The sequence below is a fragment of the Mandrillus leucophaeus genome, unplaced genomic scaffold (genome assembly GCF_000951045.1).
Source record: "Mandrillus leucophaeus isolate KB7577 unplaced genomic scaffold, Mleu.le_1.0 Scaffold798, whole genome shotgun sequence".
In the NCBI taxonomy this organism is placed as follows: Eukaryota; Metazoa; Chordata; class Mammalia; order Primates; family Cercopithecidae; genus Mandrillus; species Mandrillus leucophaeus.
The window spans coordinates 2602240-2620224 of NW_012108674.1; the positions used below are offsets into that span (position 1 = coordinate 2602240).

Sequence of the window (17985 nt, forward strand, 5' to 3'; positions counted from 1 at the left end):
TTGCAAGAACAGAAAACCAAACACCACATGTTCTCACTCATAGGTGGGAACTGAACAATGAGATCACTTGGACTCGGGAAGGGGAACATCATACACCGGGGCCTATCAAGGGGAGGGGGGAAGGGGGAGGGTTTGCATTGGGAGTTATACCTGATGTAAATGACGAGTTGATGGGTGCTGATGAGTTGATGGGTGCAGCACACGAACATGACACCAGTATACATATGTAACAAACCTGCATGTTATGCACATGTACCCTAGAACTTAAAGTATAATAAAAAAAAAATTTAAAAAAAAATCACAGTTTATTATTTCACAGGTCTAGAGGTCAGGAATCTGAAATGGGTCTGCAGGGCTATGCTCTTTTCATGTTTTGTGTGTGTGTATGTGACGCAGTTTCACTCTTGTCGCCCAGCATAGTAAATTTACTTGCGTAACAAAAAAACGCAAAATATCGATGGTTTAATACACATAATTTTTTTTCTCCCAGAAGATCTTTTTGTGAGAAAGGGGGCTTCTAGCAGTCCCCTGCTATCCTTTGCTCAGAACTCCTCCCTCTATCTTCAAAGCCAGCAGTGTAGAATCTTATCCCCTCTCTTGACATCTTGTCTCCCTCTTATAAGGACTCTTTGATTATGTCCAGCCATCCAGATAATCCAGGGTAATTTTCCCCATCTCCTTAATCACATATGCAGTTCCTTTTGCCATATAAGATAAAATATCAATAGGTTCTTAAGATTAGGATATAGACATCTTTGGGGGTCATTATTCTGTCTACTACACTCCTATTTACCTTTTTTCAGGAAGGCATTAGGGGATGTAGTTCATTTTTAAAAAGGGATTAAACAAAGAAAAAGGAAACAAGTGATCTAACACACAGGAGAACAGTATTACATTGCAGAAACCAGCAATCCTGAATAAACTAAAGGTTGTAACGCTGTAGGAAGAGTATCTGTAAGGAAAAAAACATCTACTGGATTATCTGATGTATTTCACTGTGATGCTTTAGCAGTTTGCCAAAGTGTTTGAGGACAGATTAATAATACGTTAAAAATGGCAGTTATTAAGAGAAAGGAAAGTAAAAGGTTGTATTAAAAGTGAATGTGATCTTAATATGCTATGTGCCTTGGGGTTGAATGACATTTACCTAGACAGTAGTGATAACACTAAATGTTGATTTAGCCAAAGCCTATGATATCACTATATTGATAGGTAAAGGGACAAGAAGAGTGTATGAGGTAGAGAGGGAATGTTCACACACTTGGAGGTGGTACTGTTATAAAAGACCTATATCACTGCCTTTCGTAGGAGAAAGTCAATGGGTAATGTCTGAAATTGGAAAACCAAGAAATTGCAATGTAACTATATTTAGACATAGTGGATAATAGACAAAATATTTAAAACACTTGAATTTTCCTTTGGTGAGCAGAATTGAGAATAGAGTAAAAGGGTTGGAGACTACAGGGTTTTCTTTAACCTCAGAATGTGGCAAACTGTTAGTGCTCACCAATATGTGTGTGTTTCTCTACATTTCCCAGAATCCACTGCAGTTAAAGTAGGGGCCTTGGGACTAAATTCTGGCCAACAGAATGTGGCCAAATTGATATATGTCATTTTTAGGGTTGACGTTGGGTGATTCGCCATACTTTCTTTCTTGTCAGATAAGCTAGTCCTAGAAGGCAGCAGAACCATTAAAAATAAAAACATTTGGCCTTGAATTTAACATTTCATCTGACTAGAAATAGCCAAAATGGATCTTTTGTGAGAAAAAAAAAAAAAACAAAGCATGTATTAAACTGTTGATATTTTGGGGTTTTCTGTTACAGAAGTAAATTCACTACGCTGGTTTTAAAACATCGACAAGATTTGCCAATCCTTTGAGAAGAGGGATCTATGTCTCCTTTCCTAAAATGCAACAGGACTTTGACACACTTGTAAGCAAAAGAAAGTGAGGGAAGTAGCACCCTATTACTTTTTGAGGCAAGGTCAGAAAAGGTCAGGCAATTTTTGCTTTGTTCATTGCAACACTCCCTTTGGAGCTCTGAGTTTAAGCTAAGAAGTCTGACTACCTTGCTGCCATACTGTGAGGAAGCCCCGGCCATATAGTTACAGAAGCTCTGCTAGCATGCCTACTCTAGTCTTTCTGAGTTACCAAAGAAAAGCTGATGACTGTGCCCTACTGACAACATCACCTGTGAACATAATAAAATGGTTGTTTTAAGCCACCATATTTTGGAGTAATTTATTACATACAATAGCAACCCAATGCTCAATCTAACAAATAGTATCATTTACTTTTTAATCTGTGCAATTTAACTATTTTGATAAAACTTAGAGTTAAGCTAAAAAGGAAAATGGGTGTGAATTACTTATTCCTGGCTTATAGACTTTGCTATTCTACTTTCCCTACCCAGAAAGTTCACCTTTCTCCCTAAATCACTGGCTTTCAAACTTTTTAGAGTTTGAAATACACTAAGAAATACATTTTACAAACAAGCCCTAGTGCACACATACATGCATATATATAATTAAAAGCTCCATACAGCAGCACTTTACTAAGTAACACTAAATTTACTTACATGCGCTGATATTTCCAATCTATATTGTTTCAATTTTTTTTTTAAGTGTAAAGAGATTTCCTTGCTTACAAATGGGTCAAGACCTCCACTAATGGGGTCCCACACAATCCCCTTTCCAGCTGAAAACACTATCCTAAACCTAAATCATTCTTCAAGGCCTTACCCAAGTTCGAAAAAGAAGCCTTTATTGACCACTCCATTCTCAGCTTTCTTGAAATTCCTGTAATGTATTCAGTTGCATTTTTTAATCTCAGTAGTAAGAATATTGCATTTTCTGTACTTAAATTTAACATGCTTTACTTGATATCGTGAGCACTTCTAGGGCATTGTAATGTCCTTTATCTACCACTCGATAAATTCAGAGTGCTCAATAAAACATTGCTCAGCATTTGACCATTGTGTTTTAAAATCTTAGTTGTTAGAGTGCACTTCAGTTTGGGCATTCTTTGGGGAGAGGCACGGACAAATGTTCTAATAACTCATCCACATATTATACTTCAAACTGAAAAAACACACAAAATAGTCTTAACTCTATATGCGTGTTTTTATGCAAACTAAATCATAAAGATACAAATGATTTTTCTAATAGCTTTCATTACCATACAGCGCACGAAATAATGATATTGATATAGCTACGAAAGAGTAATATAACCAAGTTCTCACAACTGAAATATCTTTGAGGTGGGCAAAATGCAAACTTTTCTCTGGGATCAACATTTCTTCACAACTCACTGCAACTACGCCTTGAGAGTATGTTTCGAGAACCGCTTCCCAATTATGTTGTCCCACAAAGAATCGGGAGGAAACCGGGTGAAGGGCTGCGAGGCTTGAGGCGGGTCCCAGACGAACACGGCCCTGCCCCGCGCCAGAGCCTCTCAGAAGTGCGACACCGCCGCTGAGAGAGAGGCTGAGGCGGAACTTCCAGTCTAACCCCGCCCCGCTGTCTTCCCGGCTTTTTGCTTAGGCCCTGCGGTCTGCGTTGTGCGCGCCCCTAGCCCTAGCAACGACTCTAGTAACTGCCTGGCTCCTCCCTCTGGTGTCTCGGGGAAAGCGCTCCGTCTGGTCCCTGCGCTATCACGGCCCGGTGCGTGGCTCGGGCTCGGGGGGAGCTGGAGACGCGTGGAGCTGTTCGAGGACTCGCGGGTGTGCAGGTCTGAGTACCACTCCGATCCCTGGTGGAGGTCTCCGCGCCTCTCTGGAGACCAGTGGTCTGGCCCCGGAGGTGCGGCCGCGGGAAGTGGACATTCTTTGTCAGGACCCTAGCGGAGGTCGCGCTGGGTGTCGCCTGTGAGGGGGATCCTCGGTTCCTGCGCGGTCTCTTGCCTTTTTTAGGATCTTGCGGGCCCTTTGGGGAAAAGGTTTCCAAATTTTTCCTCAAAAAAAAAAAAAATTGTTTTTCCTACCAATGATTTTCGGTGCATTCCGCCCCAACGAAAAATATGTCCTGGCAAAGTCAGTTCCCTAGGAACCCTATACTTTATTTTATTTTATTTTTTAGTATTTGGAGTGGTTTGTGGGGGTTTGGTTATTACGGAAGGGGACGTTTTTACAGACGTAGAATTAGCGATGCCATGCAGTGTAGTTAAAATATTGAGGTTGTGGTTACATAATAAACAAAAGAGCCTTTTCTTACGTCTAAATTATTTATTGGGAATGTAGGACAAATAAGGAAGTATATTAACATTTTTCGGTCACCAGGTCCACAAAGTTGGATGGTAAAATCGATACTTTAGATCGCAGCATTTAAGGACTAACCCAATGCACCATGAAAACGAAGGCCAGACAGTCTGCTACCATATGGCGGGTGGTGTGGGAGGGGCCGTTGATCCTGTATAAAAAAGAGTACTACCTTGGATTGTGAAAAATGAATGTTGGACCTGTAGGTCCAAGTTCTTAAAAATACTCTAGACTAAAGAAAAATTGTTTTTTTCCTAATACTGAATTGGTCCACAATACAGTACAGGGGAGTCTATATAATGTTCCATTGGGAGGTGAGTCAGCTTGCAATAATGGAAGAGCTTTTTCTGTTATTATTTTGGAAAAAAAAAAAATTGCCAGCCTGCCACTTGTGCTAGGCTGCAGATGGCCCATACAGATAGTTTGTCAGATACTTCAGTAGTGAGATACTTCCTGGATGTGTTTTGCAGTATGGTTTTGATTTAGTTAACTAGTGTGTTGAGTGCCTCCTGTTGCCTAAGAATCAGTAATAGGTGAGATAGGTGAGATCCGGGAAGGAATCTGCTCTTACAGAGTTGAATGGGAGAGGGGATAGATTCGCTAAAGTACTTCCACAATAAATGCATTTTTCCATGTCAAATATGTGGAACCAATAATAAGTACTCAAAGATAAAGAGATTTAAGACATTGCTGTGACCCATCTATGAGTTAATAAGGAACGGAATTAGAGTCCTGACTTTGAGGGTGAAGATAGAGGATTACGTACAAGGTAGAATTGATGCAACTTGGTGAGTATAATTAATTTGGGGTGGAAATTGAGTAGAAGGAGGAATAAAAAATTAATGTATTTTTAGCCTTAAGTTCCAGAATGATGGATGCACCATCAAGGTGTTAAAATTGTTAGTTCCTTAGGAATAGTCTTTATGTTTTCTAAGTATTTCTAGCCCCCATGACTCAAATTGTATTTCCTTGCACATATTTGATGTTAACAAGTATGTTTTAAAGATTTTAAATAACCCCATTTGCAACAAATGATTTACTCACAGTCGAGACAGGTTGTTGGCTAGGTTAGGATAGATACCCTGATCATGTAGTTTCAGAGACCATTGGAGGAAGCTGCCCATGATTTACGATTGCTGGCCTCTTCTGCGTGGCCACCTCAGCCGTAAGTGAGAGAGTGTAGGTGAACTAGGAGGTGGAGCCATAAACATTTCTCTTTTACTGTCTTACAGGTATTTGTGGTGGTTGATTTTTGTAGAGGAAGGTTATTTATATAAGGTTTCACTAATATCCATTTAGTTATGTGGATAGCAGGTCTGTGAACTGCAAAGTGTTATTTCTGAGGTATCTCTAGGAGGAATGCATGTCGAGGGTCCTAGGATAACTCCAAAAACTTACCAATAGTTTTCTGTTAAATGTCAGGCAACCACAGTAACTTTCATGACATCCACAGGGACTTCATTTTTCAGTCCCACTATACTTGGTCCTTTGGCACATGCAGTCTCGCTAAATAGCTACTGGAATACCCAGGAAAATGAAGTCAGGTTAAGCTAGTCCAATCAAATTTCATTTTTTAGGATGAATCACATCATCTGAATAACTCAGAACTATTAAAGCCTCAAAATGTTTCTCCGTAAGAACCTCAGGCAACACCAGGACAAACCCAAAGAGAGTTTGGGTGAAACTTAGCTTCTTATGTGCAGCAAAGAGATGCCAACAGAGCATTTGCAACTCTCATTTCTGGGGACTATTAGGATCTCTTCCCAAACTTTTTTTTCTCTGTTTTAGAGATGGGATCTCACTTTGTTGTCCAGACTATTCTCAAACTCCTGTGCTCAAGTAATCCTCCCACCTTAACCTCCCAAATGCTAGTATTAAAGGCATGAGCCACCAAGCCCGGCCCTTCCCAAGCTTGGAACTTCTTTACCTGGGTCGCAGATGGACTCTAGGAGAGCTCCAAACCTCCTGAAATTGTGTGCAAAATATTGTGTCTGTATATTCATCTGGGGATGAGGTTTACGATTTTCATGTGATTCCTAAAAGAATCTGAGGTTCAAGAAAAGAGGGCATCTTAATATCCTGCACTTTTAGTCATTTAGGGCATGGTCACAAAGATCAAAGCCATTTTTAGGCAGGTGATTTGGAGTGACAGAAGTAGGTAAGATTTTCTATTTGTGTGTTAGGAAGAAGGGTTTGGACCATTGTTCTTAAATACTGCTTTCTTACCCAAAATGTAAATCTGTACCTAATCAGTACACAGCAAAAATATTTACTGTATTTTGGTTTTCCCGTTGGGTACATTTGGCTAGTACCTTTTTCTACTATAACCGGCGTCTTTGCATCTCCTTATTTGGGTCTCAAGCTCACTGGGATTTACAATTAAAAAAAAAAAATTCATTTGATGAGTAATTAAATTAGTGCCACTAACAACTTCTCAGCAAATTATGTTGTATTTTATGTTCCTCTGGACTTATTGTTCACTTTCTATATGGGAGACCACAAAACGTGTCCTGCTCGAGTCACAGCATTCCTCTTGTCACTGTTTGTACTTAAAGTGCCTGGAGCTTCGTAGTTAAACCACAATGCCAGAAGGCTTTATAATAAGAGAATTATTTTATAGCTGTGGAATGCATATCAAATCAATAGGGCACCAGTGTTGTTTCTCCCTTGAAAGATATCTTCCTTACAGGGTATGCAGATAACAATTTTGGCAGCTATCACCCTTTGAAGAAAATATTAAGTGAGAAAGTTATTTTACCGTTTTTCTCTAGTTCTAAAGAATCAGAATGATGTATGTTTTTAAAAAGCATAAATTCTTAGAGTAAGTGGACATTAATGTTACTCTGTAAATTTTTAAGATTTATAAAATAATATATTTTACCTTACGGGATAATTTATAAATTATAATGAGTAGTAGGTGCCTCTTATTTTTTATTGGATATTTAGTTGTATATGTATATGCACACTTGTACACACACACACACACACACACACGTAGTGTGTGTTTTAAGTTGGAGAGGGCTATATCTTTTAGAACATAACCAACTAAATTTTGCCAATCCCACTAGAATCTTCTATTTTTCATTAATGTCAGTTCAAAGTCAGAGCCAACAGGTTAAATACATTCCTGTCTGATGCTAACATGAAACCATTGCATTCCTAATATCTGGAAAACAAAATTGCCATCTCTGGAACAAAAAAAGCGTTCTTGAAAAATGGATTCTCAGTACCTGAACTTTATATTTGAAATACCTTTGAGTTTATTGCTTTTAATCTTATGTTTTAAAGTATGCCAATTTGGTGGTTTAAAACATGTTTAATAAGTACTAAAACAGCACACAATTGTGACTTAAGTTGAGTAATTTTCTTTGTAGACTGAGTAAAATGTTTTCTGTTTTTATTTTGCCTTCTCTTGACACTTTTTTTTTTTTTTTACAGTGCACCTATGATATGTGTTTTAGAAATAGCTGTTAAACTTTGGTTTGAATGAAGAATGTCTCTCAATTCACCTATATTTCTCAAACGAAGTGAAGAAAATAATTCAAAATTTGTGGAAACAAAACAGTCACAAACTACTTCCATAGCTTCAGAAGATCCCCTTCAAAACTTATGTTTAGCATCTCAAGAAGTTCTTCAAAAAGCTCAGCAAAGTGGGAGATCAAAATGTCTCAAATGTGGTGGTTCCAGAATGTTCTACTGCTATACATGTTATGTTCCAGTTGAAAATGTACCTATTGAACAGATTCCACTTGTGAAGGTTAGTAAGAAATTTAATTGTTTGAAAGTATGAAAATAGATTTTTAAAAAACATGTATACCTACTCTAATTGATAAACTTAATAAATAATGTTATTATTTATTAAGTTCCTGTCCCTGTGTCCTTCCCTTATTGGCTAGAGTTGGACCGCACAATCTAAACTGATTCCAGTTGGCTAAGACTTAAACTTCTCCAAATAGGGTAAATGCACGATTTGTAAAAGGAGGAGTTAGGAGTGGTCTGTCCGTTATAGTATAAGGCATTTCTGGACATGTTTGGGCATGTCAGGGCACAACAAGAGTGGGAGGGTTGCTTGGAACGAGAGTACAAGGAGCTTGGGCTTCTGAACAAAGAACAAGAACATCGCACAAGTAAACCTTTTGAAGAGGAATTTATCATTGCTAACATTATGAAAACGAAGTGTATTTATGGAAAATTTAGTCCTGCAGACTACTAAACCTCTTGGTGTTTTTAATGAAACCCATTAAATTTTCATTAATGATTTAATTTATTTACAATATAAGAAAAAAATGTGTGATATAAACATATGAATACTAAAAAATAAGTTTATAGACACCCCGAAGGAGCTCCAAAAACTCATGTCTTTGGACTGCTTCTTGAGAAAACACTATTCTAGTAGAATTAGAGTTGATTTTTACCTAGGATTTTGTTACTTATCCTATACATGGGGATGGAGTAGATTTCATTGACCAAAATGAAAATAAAGTAAAATTTGAAAACTAAGACCAATTCCCTGGGCTGTGTGATTTTAGAGTGATTTTAAGCCTGATTTAAAAGGTCATTCGAATTGATTGCTTACCTTTATAGTTTTTGGTGTTTACCAAGACTACTTTTGTATAGGTAAAAGATCTGTAGAGCATCATGTCTACATAATCAAAGAAGAATTTATTATATATATGTTAACTTGTCTAACAGTATCCCAAACTTTAGGAGTAAATCAATTAATGTATAAAATTTGACTACTGTTTATTAACACTTTAGAGAGACTAAACTCTACACATGGACTCATAAGAACTTTCCAGTAAAAAAAATGAGTTGTAGCTATATTTTAAAATATTTGTTTTGATGATTTTAAATTTCATTTAAATTTGAAGTAAGAAAAGTACTTTGACACTCATATTTTATTTGAATTTCAATTTAGCCTATATCATCTTGGCCAGTCCATGGTCTCCTCTGCGTCTAAAATCACATATATAGGCTAATGGAAAGTTTACTAGCCAAGAATAAGTAAGTGTGGAATTTAAGCTTCACAGTTTGCTCAGAAAAACCAAGAACTTGAGGGTAATAATTATTTTCAAGTTTCCCATTATCTTATAGGAATGTTACATTTTGAAGTATGGTTTTTGAAGTATACGTAGAATTATTATATCTTACATTTCTCTCATAGCCACATAAAGAAGGGATTCCATTAAAAGTTTTATCCTAAGGTGTATTATATTAAAAAATGGATTGCATATTATAATAATAAAAATCAGTAATGTAGTTACAGGGCTGATATTTTCATAGATATTTAATATTAGAGGGTATTTTCCAAATCAGTGGTCTAATATACACCATTTAATAGAAATGACTCAAGACATTAGTGTTTGATCATCTCAAGATGGTCTAGACTGTGCAGAGTTTTCTAAAGTGTTTATATTTTAATGGTCTTGTATGAAAGTTGATACTTTAATATACATTAATGGTAATAACAACTCTGCAAAATGTTCTTTCTAATTTTTAGTTTTATTTTAACAAATCATTCAGCATTTGCTTTTAGATAGCCTACTTAGAAAGAGAGGATGACAGTATAATGAGTAATTCCCTCCCAATTTTAGTCCAGGGAATGCATTCATAAATATAGTCATATGTCTCCTAATGACAGGGATACATCCTGAGAAATGTGTCCTCAGAAATGAGTCGTTAGGCAAATTCACTGTTGTGCGAACATCTTAGATGTACTTACACAACCTTCATAGTATAGCCTACTACACACGTGGGCTATACCTATGGCTCCTAGCCTACAAAATCTGTACAGCATGTTGCTGTACTGCATACTGTACGTAGTTGTACACACAATGATATTAGTGTATCTAAACAAATATAAGCATAGAAACGTACAGTAGAAGTACAGTATAAAAATAGTAATCTTTTATGGGCACTTAGCATGAATGGAGTTTGCAGGACTGGAAGTTGTTCTTGGTGAGTCAATGGTGAGTTATGAGTGAATGTGAAGGCCTGTGATATTACTGTACACTATTGTAGTTTTTATAAACACTGTATACTTAGGGTAGACTACATTTATGAAAAATATTTTTCTTCAATAATAAGCTTACTGTGACTTTTTTACTTTATAAGCTTTTTTAAAAACTTGTGATAACACTTAACTTTAAACACAAACACATTGTACAGCTGAACAAAAATATTTTATTTCTTTATATTCTTATCCTATAACCTTTTTCCTATTTTTATTGTTTATTTATTTTTACTTTTTAAACTTTTTTGTTGAAAACTAAGACACAAACACATTACCCTAGGCTTACACAGTGTCAGGATCATCAGTGTCACGGTCTTCTTCCACCTCCACATCTTGTCCCACTGGAAGCTCTTCAGGGGCAATGTATGGAGCTGTCATCTCCTGTGATAGCAATGCCTTCTTCTGGAATACCTCCTTAAGGACCTGCCTGAGGCTGTTTTACAGTTAACATTTCTTTTTTCTAATTAGGATGAGTAACTCTAAAACTAAAAAAATTAAGTGTAGTATAGTAAATACATAAACCAGTAACAGATTTATATTATCATTATTAAGCATTTATTGTATAGCATGCTTTTTTATGACTGGCAGTGCAATAGGTTTGTTTACATCAGGATCGTCACAAGCATATGAGTACTGCACTATGGTACAATGTTACAATGGTTACACTTCAGTAGGCCATAGGAATCTAGAGCCTAGAATTTAAAAGGCTGTCTTGGGGAAAGTTGATAATCCCATGGGAAAATGCTGAGGTCTCCTTGTCAGTAGCGTTTTGATAAACTTGGGTGGAAAGATTTGTGGTAAGTCTCTTTTATAAAACATAGGTGTTAGAGAGCTGATTGATATTCTTTACTTGTTTGAAAACAGAACGCCTCTACTAAGACTGCCCTCTGGTCAACACTATTTTTTTTTTTTTAACACAGTTAAGCTTTAATGTCCATACGAAGCCTCAGAGCAGTGTTTTTGTAGCTTGTAAAAAAGCAAAAATTTTTTTTCTTTCTTTCTTTTTTTTTTATTTTTATACTTTAAGTTCTTGGATATATGTGCAGAACTTGCAGTTTTGTTATATAGATATAAACATGCCATGGTGGTTTGCTGCACCCATCATCTACATTAGGTATTTGTCCTAATGCTATCCCTCCCCTAGCCCCCCACCCCCAGACAGGCTCCAGTGTGTGATGTTCCCCTGCCTGTGTCCATGTGTTCTCATTGTTCAACTCCCACTTACGAATGAGAACATGCGTTGTTTGGTTGTTTGGTTTTCTGTTCCTGTGTGGTCAACACTATTATTGTTACTCTGTACTCTTGTCATTATTTAAGAAATAATCTTCTTTTAACATGTGTGAACTAGAACACAAACATGGATTTCCATGATTTGATCTGTTTCTGTGCTTTGATTTTATGATGCGAGAGATCTCATGCTCACGGAGAACTAACAATACCTGGATTGTGTACAGGTTTTGCATAATTATATTATGCTTGCAGACTTTAGTTCATAAAGCTTTTTATTTTATCATATAATTAAAAAATAGGCTAGGCACATGATTTATAAAATTTGTCAATAACACTCCTCTGTTCTTAATATAAATGATACCCTCCAAGATAGCTAGCTGGTCAGAAATATTGATAACTTTTGGAATTTTCAACTTTACTCATCAGTCATATAAGAAGGTCACTTTTATGATCTGCTTTCTTTTTCTTTTCTTGTCATGATCTGCTTTTTTTTCTTTTCTTATTTCCTACCTTCCCTGGGCTAAGATAATACTGACATGGTGCTCAGGGACCGTAGGGAGAGGGAAAATAGTGTCAACTGAAACCGATCGTCATGAGGAAATTCTGATGTAGTGTTCAGCCAGAAGTAGACTGACGTAAAATCATTTGTGAACTGCCTACTTAAATGGTAAATGTTCCGTAATTAGAAGTTGGTTTGATGATTAGAAGCAATTGGGCCTAACTTATAAATGATTGCTAGGCCTAAGCGGGGAGAGTAGGAGATACAGTGTTTGAAACCCTAATTGAAAACTATTTGTAGGCCAAGGTCCTCCTGGGGTGTGTTATTTTTACTGTTCTGTCCCCAACATAATTGTCCAGGAAGAAAAAAATTTGAAATTGGAATTATTTAGTAGCTGCTCCATTCAAAAATAGTTTTGGAACTAATGACACACACACAACATGGAAGAACCTCAAAATAACTATTCTTAGCTAAAGTCAAATGAAGAGTGTACATTGTATGATTTCATTTATATAAAATTCTAGAAAGTACAAACTATAGTGGCAGTGGATTACTGATTGCCTGAGGAGGGCAGTGGTTGATGGTGAGAGGAGAAGGAAGAAGAGCATGAGAAGACTTGATAATGGCAAATCATTATTTTGACTGTAGCAATGGATTCAAGGATTTAATGTATGTTAAAACTTTTTAGATTGTACACTTTAAATATGTACAGTTTAAGACGTAAGAAAAATAGTTTTGTCCTCCAGGGTAAAATAGTATGCCCAGGGTAAATTCCTAGAATCCTACTTATTTAGTATGGGATGGGAACTTGGAGATGGTGGGAACTACTAAATAAAACAAAAGGTCATTTAAAAGCTGAAGTCAAGAACACATCTCCAGAGGGTTTCTTATATATAGTAAGGGAGATGTGACCTAGCATTTTTTTCATAATCATGGCTGAATGCAGTGCTTGTATAAGCATTACAAAGAGAGCTAAACCAAAAAGCCAAAGTGAAATAAGAAAAATGTAATTTAAGAAATCCAAGAGAATATTATTTTTGCGTAGAGACATGTTACAGACAACATCTATAACAAATAATGAAACTTTAAGGGAGATACTTAGGCAACAGGGGTCCCCAATCCCCAGACCACAGACCAGTACCAGTCCTAAGGAACCAGGCCACACACGAAGAGGTGAGCTGTTGGAGAGCAAGCAAAGTCTCTGTCTGTATTTACAGTCACTCCCCATCACTCACATTACCACCTGAGCTCTGCCTCCTGTCAGATCAGTGGCAGTGTTAGATTCTCATAGGAGCATGAACCCTGTTGTGAACTGTGCATACAAAGGACCTAGATTGCACACTCCTTATGAGAATCTAATGCCTGAAGATCTGTCACTGTCTCCCATCGCCCCCAGATGGGACCATCAAGTTGCAGGAAAACAAGCTCACGCTCCCACTGATTCTACATTATGGTGAGTTGTATAGTTATTTCATTATATATTATCATGTAATAATAATAGAAATAAAGTGCACAATAAGTGTAATGCACTCGAATCATCCCCAAACCCTCTCTCCTAACCCTGGTCTATGGAAAAATTGTCTTTCAAGAAACCAGTCCTTCTTGGTGCCAGAAAGAATGGGGACTATTTAGGCAACATGATTTTGAAGAGAGTTTTGTGATATAAAGATTACACCTCTTAGACCTATTGTTACTATTTTTTAATTGATAATTATTTAATTTGTGCTGTTGAAAATGTGATGCCGAAAATCACGATGTTTCCTGCAAAGGATATCAGTTTTGACTTGAAAGTATGTATAAGGAACAGAATTTCAACTTGAATTTTAGATCTGAAACTTTTTGCCCAAACTTACATTTCCTTTTAAAATAACATAAGAGGCCGGGTATGGTGGCTCACTCGTAATCTGAACGCTTGGGAGGCTGAGACAGGTGGATCACTTGAGGTCAGGAGTTCAAGACCAACCTGGCCAACATGGTGAAAACCCATCTCTACTAAAAAAATACAACAATTAGCTGGGCATGGTGGCAGGTGCCTGTAATGCCAGCTACTTGGGAGGCTGAGGCAGAATTGCTTAACCCAGGAGATGGAGGTTGCAGTGAGCCGAGATCACACCACTGCACTCTAGCCTGGGTGGCAGAGTGAGAGTCCATCTCAAGATAAAGAAATAAAAATAAAATAAAATAGCATAAAATAGGCAAACCTAGAGTTTATAGAATTTATAAAAATGTCCTTGGCACATATAGTGAAATGCAAAGAATTGGAGTTAATATAACTTAAATGAAAATGACATTGGAGCTCTGCTTTAGGAGAAGATTCTATGTTAAATGAGTTGAAAATAGTTGTCCTAATACATGATTAACAATGCCAAGAAAGAAATTTGGGTTGGTTTTGTAACGATCACCATTCTTAATATTCTGGTATATCTTTTAAACCGTATGTGTATTTATAGAAATTTATTGTAAGCTTCCTATTTAGCTTTAAAGACCCTTTTTATTAACATAAAAATTAGAATGTTTATATATTTTTTATTTGTCCTTTTTTTTTTACCTTTAGCTTCCGTTGAAGATTGACATCATTAAACATCCAAATGAAACAGATGGCAAAAGTACTGCTATACATGCAAAACTCTTAGCACCTGAATTTGTAGACATTTACACGTATCCTTGTATTCCAGAATATGAAGAAAAGGACCATGAAGTAGGCAACTTAGCTTTTATGACTCTTCACATTGGATATACAAATGAATTTTAACCTCCATTGCCTTTCTGATCTTACTCAAACATAATTTAATATTTTTCTTAATAAAGAATTATGCTTAGGTAGCATTAGACAATATAGAGTTTATTTCATTGATATCTTCAAAGATCAGATGATTCTAGACTGCTATGTGTTTTTGAGTCTGCATTTTATAGCTCTTCTGCCTTATTTCTTCAGGTTTTTACTCCTTGCCAATATTATTGTGCCTGCTTTTACTTTTTCTCTTCTCCTTCTCCTGTTTGTGCTACATATAGATGATCTAATTTGATGCAAACTGGGAAACCAGATTACAAATATTGTTGGAATTTCTCTAAAAGAAGAAAGACTGAGTTAGGATATTCAGGAATCCTCCTAAATTAAGAGCTTTAGTGCATAGCCTTTATAACATTTCTTTCAGCTGCTCAGAGGCCTTCCTTGGTCATTTTTAGATTCTTAATTGGTTTTCACCCAGTTGGAATTGTCACATTGGTGAGATATTATGGGTCTTCTTGGAGAAAAGTAATTTTACAATGTGTCTCAAAAAATTAGGCCTTGGGTACTAAAAGAAGCATGTAAAAGCCTTTTGGTCTCTTGGAGGCCATTTGTTGGTGTGGCTAATATAGAAACAAAATTCGAAATTAGTGCATTCATTTGTTCCAGGAAGAACTTGGTAAATTTTTACTTTTCTGTTTATATCTATATATCTTTTTTTGGTTGAGTTTATATAAAAAATTATGTTTGTAAATAATATTTGAGTTTTGGATCTAGGAAAATGTTTCTTCTCTGGTCAGCTAGACTCCATTTAAGTTGATTAAATAGAATGTAGTGCTATGTTCTGTAAGGAGATGTGATATGTTTATAATCTAAGAAAATTCAGAAGCTCTGGACTTTGCTAACCGGATATAGGGAGAAATATAGACATGTATTATGAATATTTAAAAACTTTGACAACTTTGAAATTTATAAAATTCAAGGTTTTTGCTTTTTAACAGAGTTTTGCTCTGTTGCCCAGGCTGGAATGCAGTGGCATGATCCCAGCTTGCTGTAGCCTTAAACTTCTGGGCCCAAGCAATCCCCATACCTCAGGCTCCTGAGTAGCTGAGGCCATGGGAGTTGCACCACTACTCCCAGCTAATGTTTTTATTCTTTGTAGAGACAAGTCTCACTATGTTGCCCAGGCTGGGCTCGAACTGCTAGGGCTCAAGTGATCCTCTCACCTTGGCCTCCCAACGTGCTGGGATTACAGGCACTGTGCCCGACCACGACTTTTTGTTACTTAATTTTATTTTATTATGATTTTGTTTCTATCTTTTTATTTTAAAAATGTGTATGCTCATTGAAGAAAATTTGGGAAATAAAGAAACATATGGGGATAAAATTCCCTTGATTCTCCAACGTTTATTCATTTAACAAATATTTACTTGGTGCCTGCTTTGTGCCAGGAGCTGTTCAGACATTGGAAGCTCTAATAATATAAATCTCAGTAAAAATGTGCTGAAAGAAAACAGGTATCATACTTATGTAATTTTTCCTGGAAAGTTAGATTTTTTTCATTTTAATTTTTCACTGTAATAAATATACTTAGATATTGTAAGCGTCTGTGTTTAGGTTTATTTTATTACATTCCCATAATGAAATGGTTGAACCAAAGGGTATGAATAATTTTAAGACTCTTGATTTAAATTGTCAAATTGCTTCCATGAAGAGTTATGCTATTTAATCCTGCCCTCAAACCACCATTTCCTCACCAGCATTCACTGTATCATTTGTTTTATCTTTGGCTTATGATATAGACGCAAATGGCATTTAATCATTGAACAGTTTTCAGTGGTTCTTTTACAAAGTATCATGTACTTTGCTTTTTATCTTATGAAAAATTATATAATTTAATCTTTTTATTTCAAGTGTGATTAACTTGGCATCTATCAGTCAGTGAATAACTTATTTTGAAATAATAGTTTTAATTAGTATATTATGATTATAAATTACTAGGGGAGAGCCAAAAACTTTACCATACATATTAAAGAACCATATACAATAGAACCAACCTAATGCTTGTTTCTCAGATATGCAACATGTCTTTCTTAAAATTTTAAGTCAATCAAAATTTATATATTTTGAAGATCATAGTAGCACACTGCTAACCCAATTTTCTTTGTTTTAGGTTGCACTCGTTTTTCCTGGACCTCAGTCTATCTCAATAAAAGATATTTCTTTTCATCTGCAAAAAAGGATTCAAAATAATGTTAGAGGCAAAAATGATGACCCTGACAAGCCATCTTTTAAACGCAAAAGAACTGAAGAACAACAGTTCTGTGATTTGAATGACAGCAAGTGCAAAGGCACACCACTGAAAAAAATTATATTTATAGATAGTACCTGGAACCAAACAAACAAAATATTCACTGATGAGCGACTTCAAGGTAAAAAAAAAAAAAAAATGTTTTTTTGGACTGTTCCTCCCTCAGACTTGTTTTGAAAAAGCTTCAAACTTACAGATAATTTGAAAGAAGAGTTGCATTGAATACCTATACATTTTGCCACATTTACTTTATTTCTCTATTTCTCTTTATTATATATGTGAGTGTGTATTTATATATTATATATATTTTTGATTGATCAATTAAGTTTCAGGCTTTGTAACACTTTACCCTTAAATATTAAGTATACATTTTCCTTTTTTTGTTTGAGACAGTCCCAGTCTGTTGCCCAGGCTGGAGTGCAATGGTGCAATCTTGGCTCACTGCAACCCTCCTCCTCCTGGGTTCAAGTGATCCTCCCACCTCAGCCTCCCAAGTAGCTAGGATTACAGGTGCCCACCACCACACCTGCCTAAATTTTGTGTTTTTAGTAGAGACAGGGATTCGCCATGTTGGCCAGGCTTGTCTCAAACTCCTGACCTCAGGTGATCCTCCTGCCATGGCCTCCCAAACTGCTGGGATTACAGGCATGAGCTACCATGTCCAGCCTAAGTGTACATTTTCTAAGAATAAGAATATTCTCCTATATTAATAAAGAATGACATCTCTTTTATAAACACCCTAATGGTGAACACATTTACTAAGAAGTTAGATCTTCTCTTTTGTTTTTTGTTTTTTGCCTTATAGGTTTGTTGTTGTCGTTTTCTGAGAGGGAGTCTTGCTCTGTTGCCTAGGCTGGCAGTGGCACAATCTTGGCTCACTGCAACCTCTGCCTCCTGGGGTCAGGCGATTCTCCTGTCTCAACCTCGCTAGTAGCTGAGATAACAGGC

At 36.4% G+C, this 17985-nt stretch overlaps 2 protein-coding genes across 7 annotated transcripts in view; one reads left to right on the forward strand and one right to left on the reverse strand.

Annotated features, from left to right (window-relative positions):
• FAM227B (family with sequence similarity 227, member B) overlaps positions 1–3538 on the reverse strand; it is a 279211-nt gene extending 275673 nt beyond the window's left edge. The window contains exons 1-2 of one of the 2 annotated variants that reach the window (XM_011967307.1): positions 3312–3428; positions 2743–2799 (exon numbers count right to left, since the gene is read on the reverse strand). The gene's annotated coding sequence lies outside the window, so the exon portion shown is untranslated. Of the gene's footprint in view, positions 1–2742; positions 2800–3311 lie in introns of both variants that reach the window. The other variant, XM_011967306.1, reaches the window with a different exon arrangement.
• Positions 3539–3588: 50 nt separating this feature from the next.
• On the forward strand, positions 3589–17598 carry DTWD1 (DTW domain containing 1). 5 transcript variants are annotated; one of them, XM_011967317.1, is made up of 4 exons: positions 3589–3730; positions 7695–8013; positions 14553–14700; positions 16900–17598. In XM_011967317.1, the coding sequence occupies exons 2-4, from the start codon at positions 7750–7752 to the stop codon at positions 16977–16979; spliced, it is 492 nt and encodes a 163-aa protein (XP_011822707.1). In that variant the 5' UTR covers positions 3589–3730; positions 7695–7749; the 3' UTR covers positions 16980–17598. The 5 variants fall into 5 exon arrangements, with proteins under 5 accessions (XP_011822707.1, XP_011822702.1, XP_011822706.1 ...); XM_011967312.1 differs by having other exon boundaries at positions 14553–14696; XM_011967316.1 differs by having other exon boundaries at positions 3637–3730; positions 14565–14696.
• Positions 17599–17985: the final 387 nt, after the last annotated feature.

What these genes read in the sequence shown, in the direction of transcription:
- DTWD1 (XM_011967312.1), top strand. Translation starts at nt 7,750, where the DNA reads ATGTCTCTCAATTCACCTATATTTCTCAAACGAAGTGAAGAAAATAAT. An exon ending in AACAGATTCCACTTGTGAAG is followed by an intron (nt 8,014 to 14,552) that starts GTTAGTAAGAAA and finishes TTTTACCTTTAG; the next exon opens with CTTCCGTTGAAGATTGACAT. An exon ending in ATGAAGAAAAGGACCATGAA is followed by an intron (nt 14,697 to 16,899) that starts GTAGGCAACTTA and finishes TCTTTGTTTTAG; the next exon opens with GTTGCACTCGTTTTTCCTGG.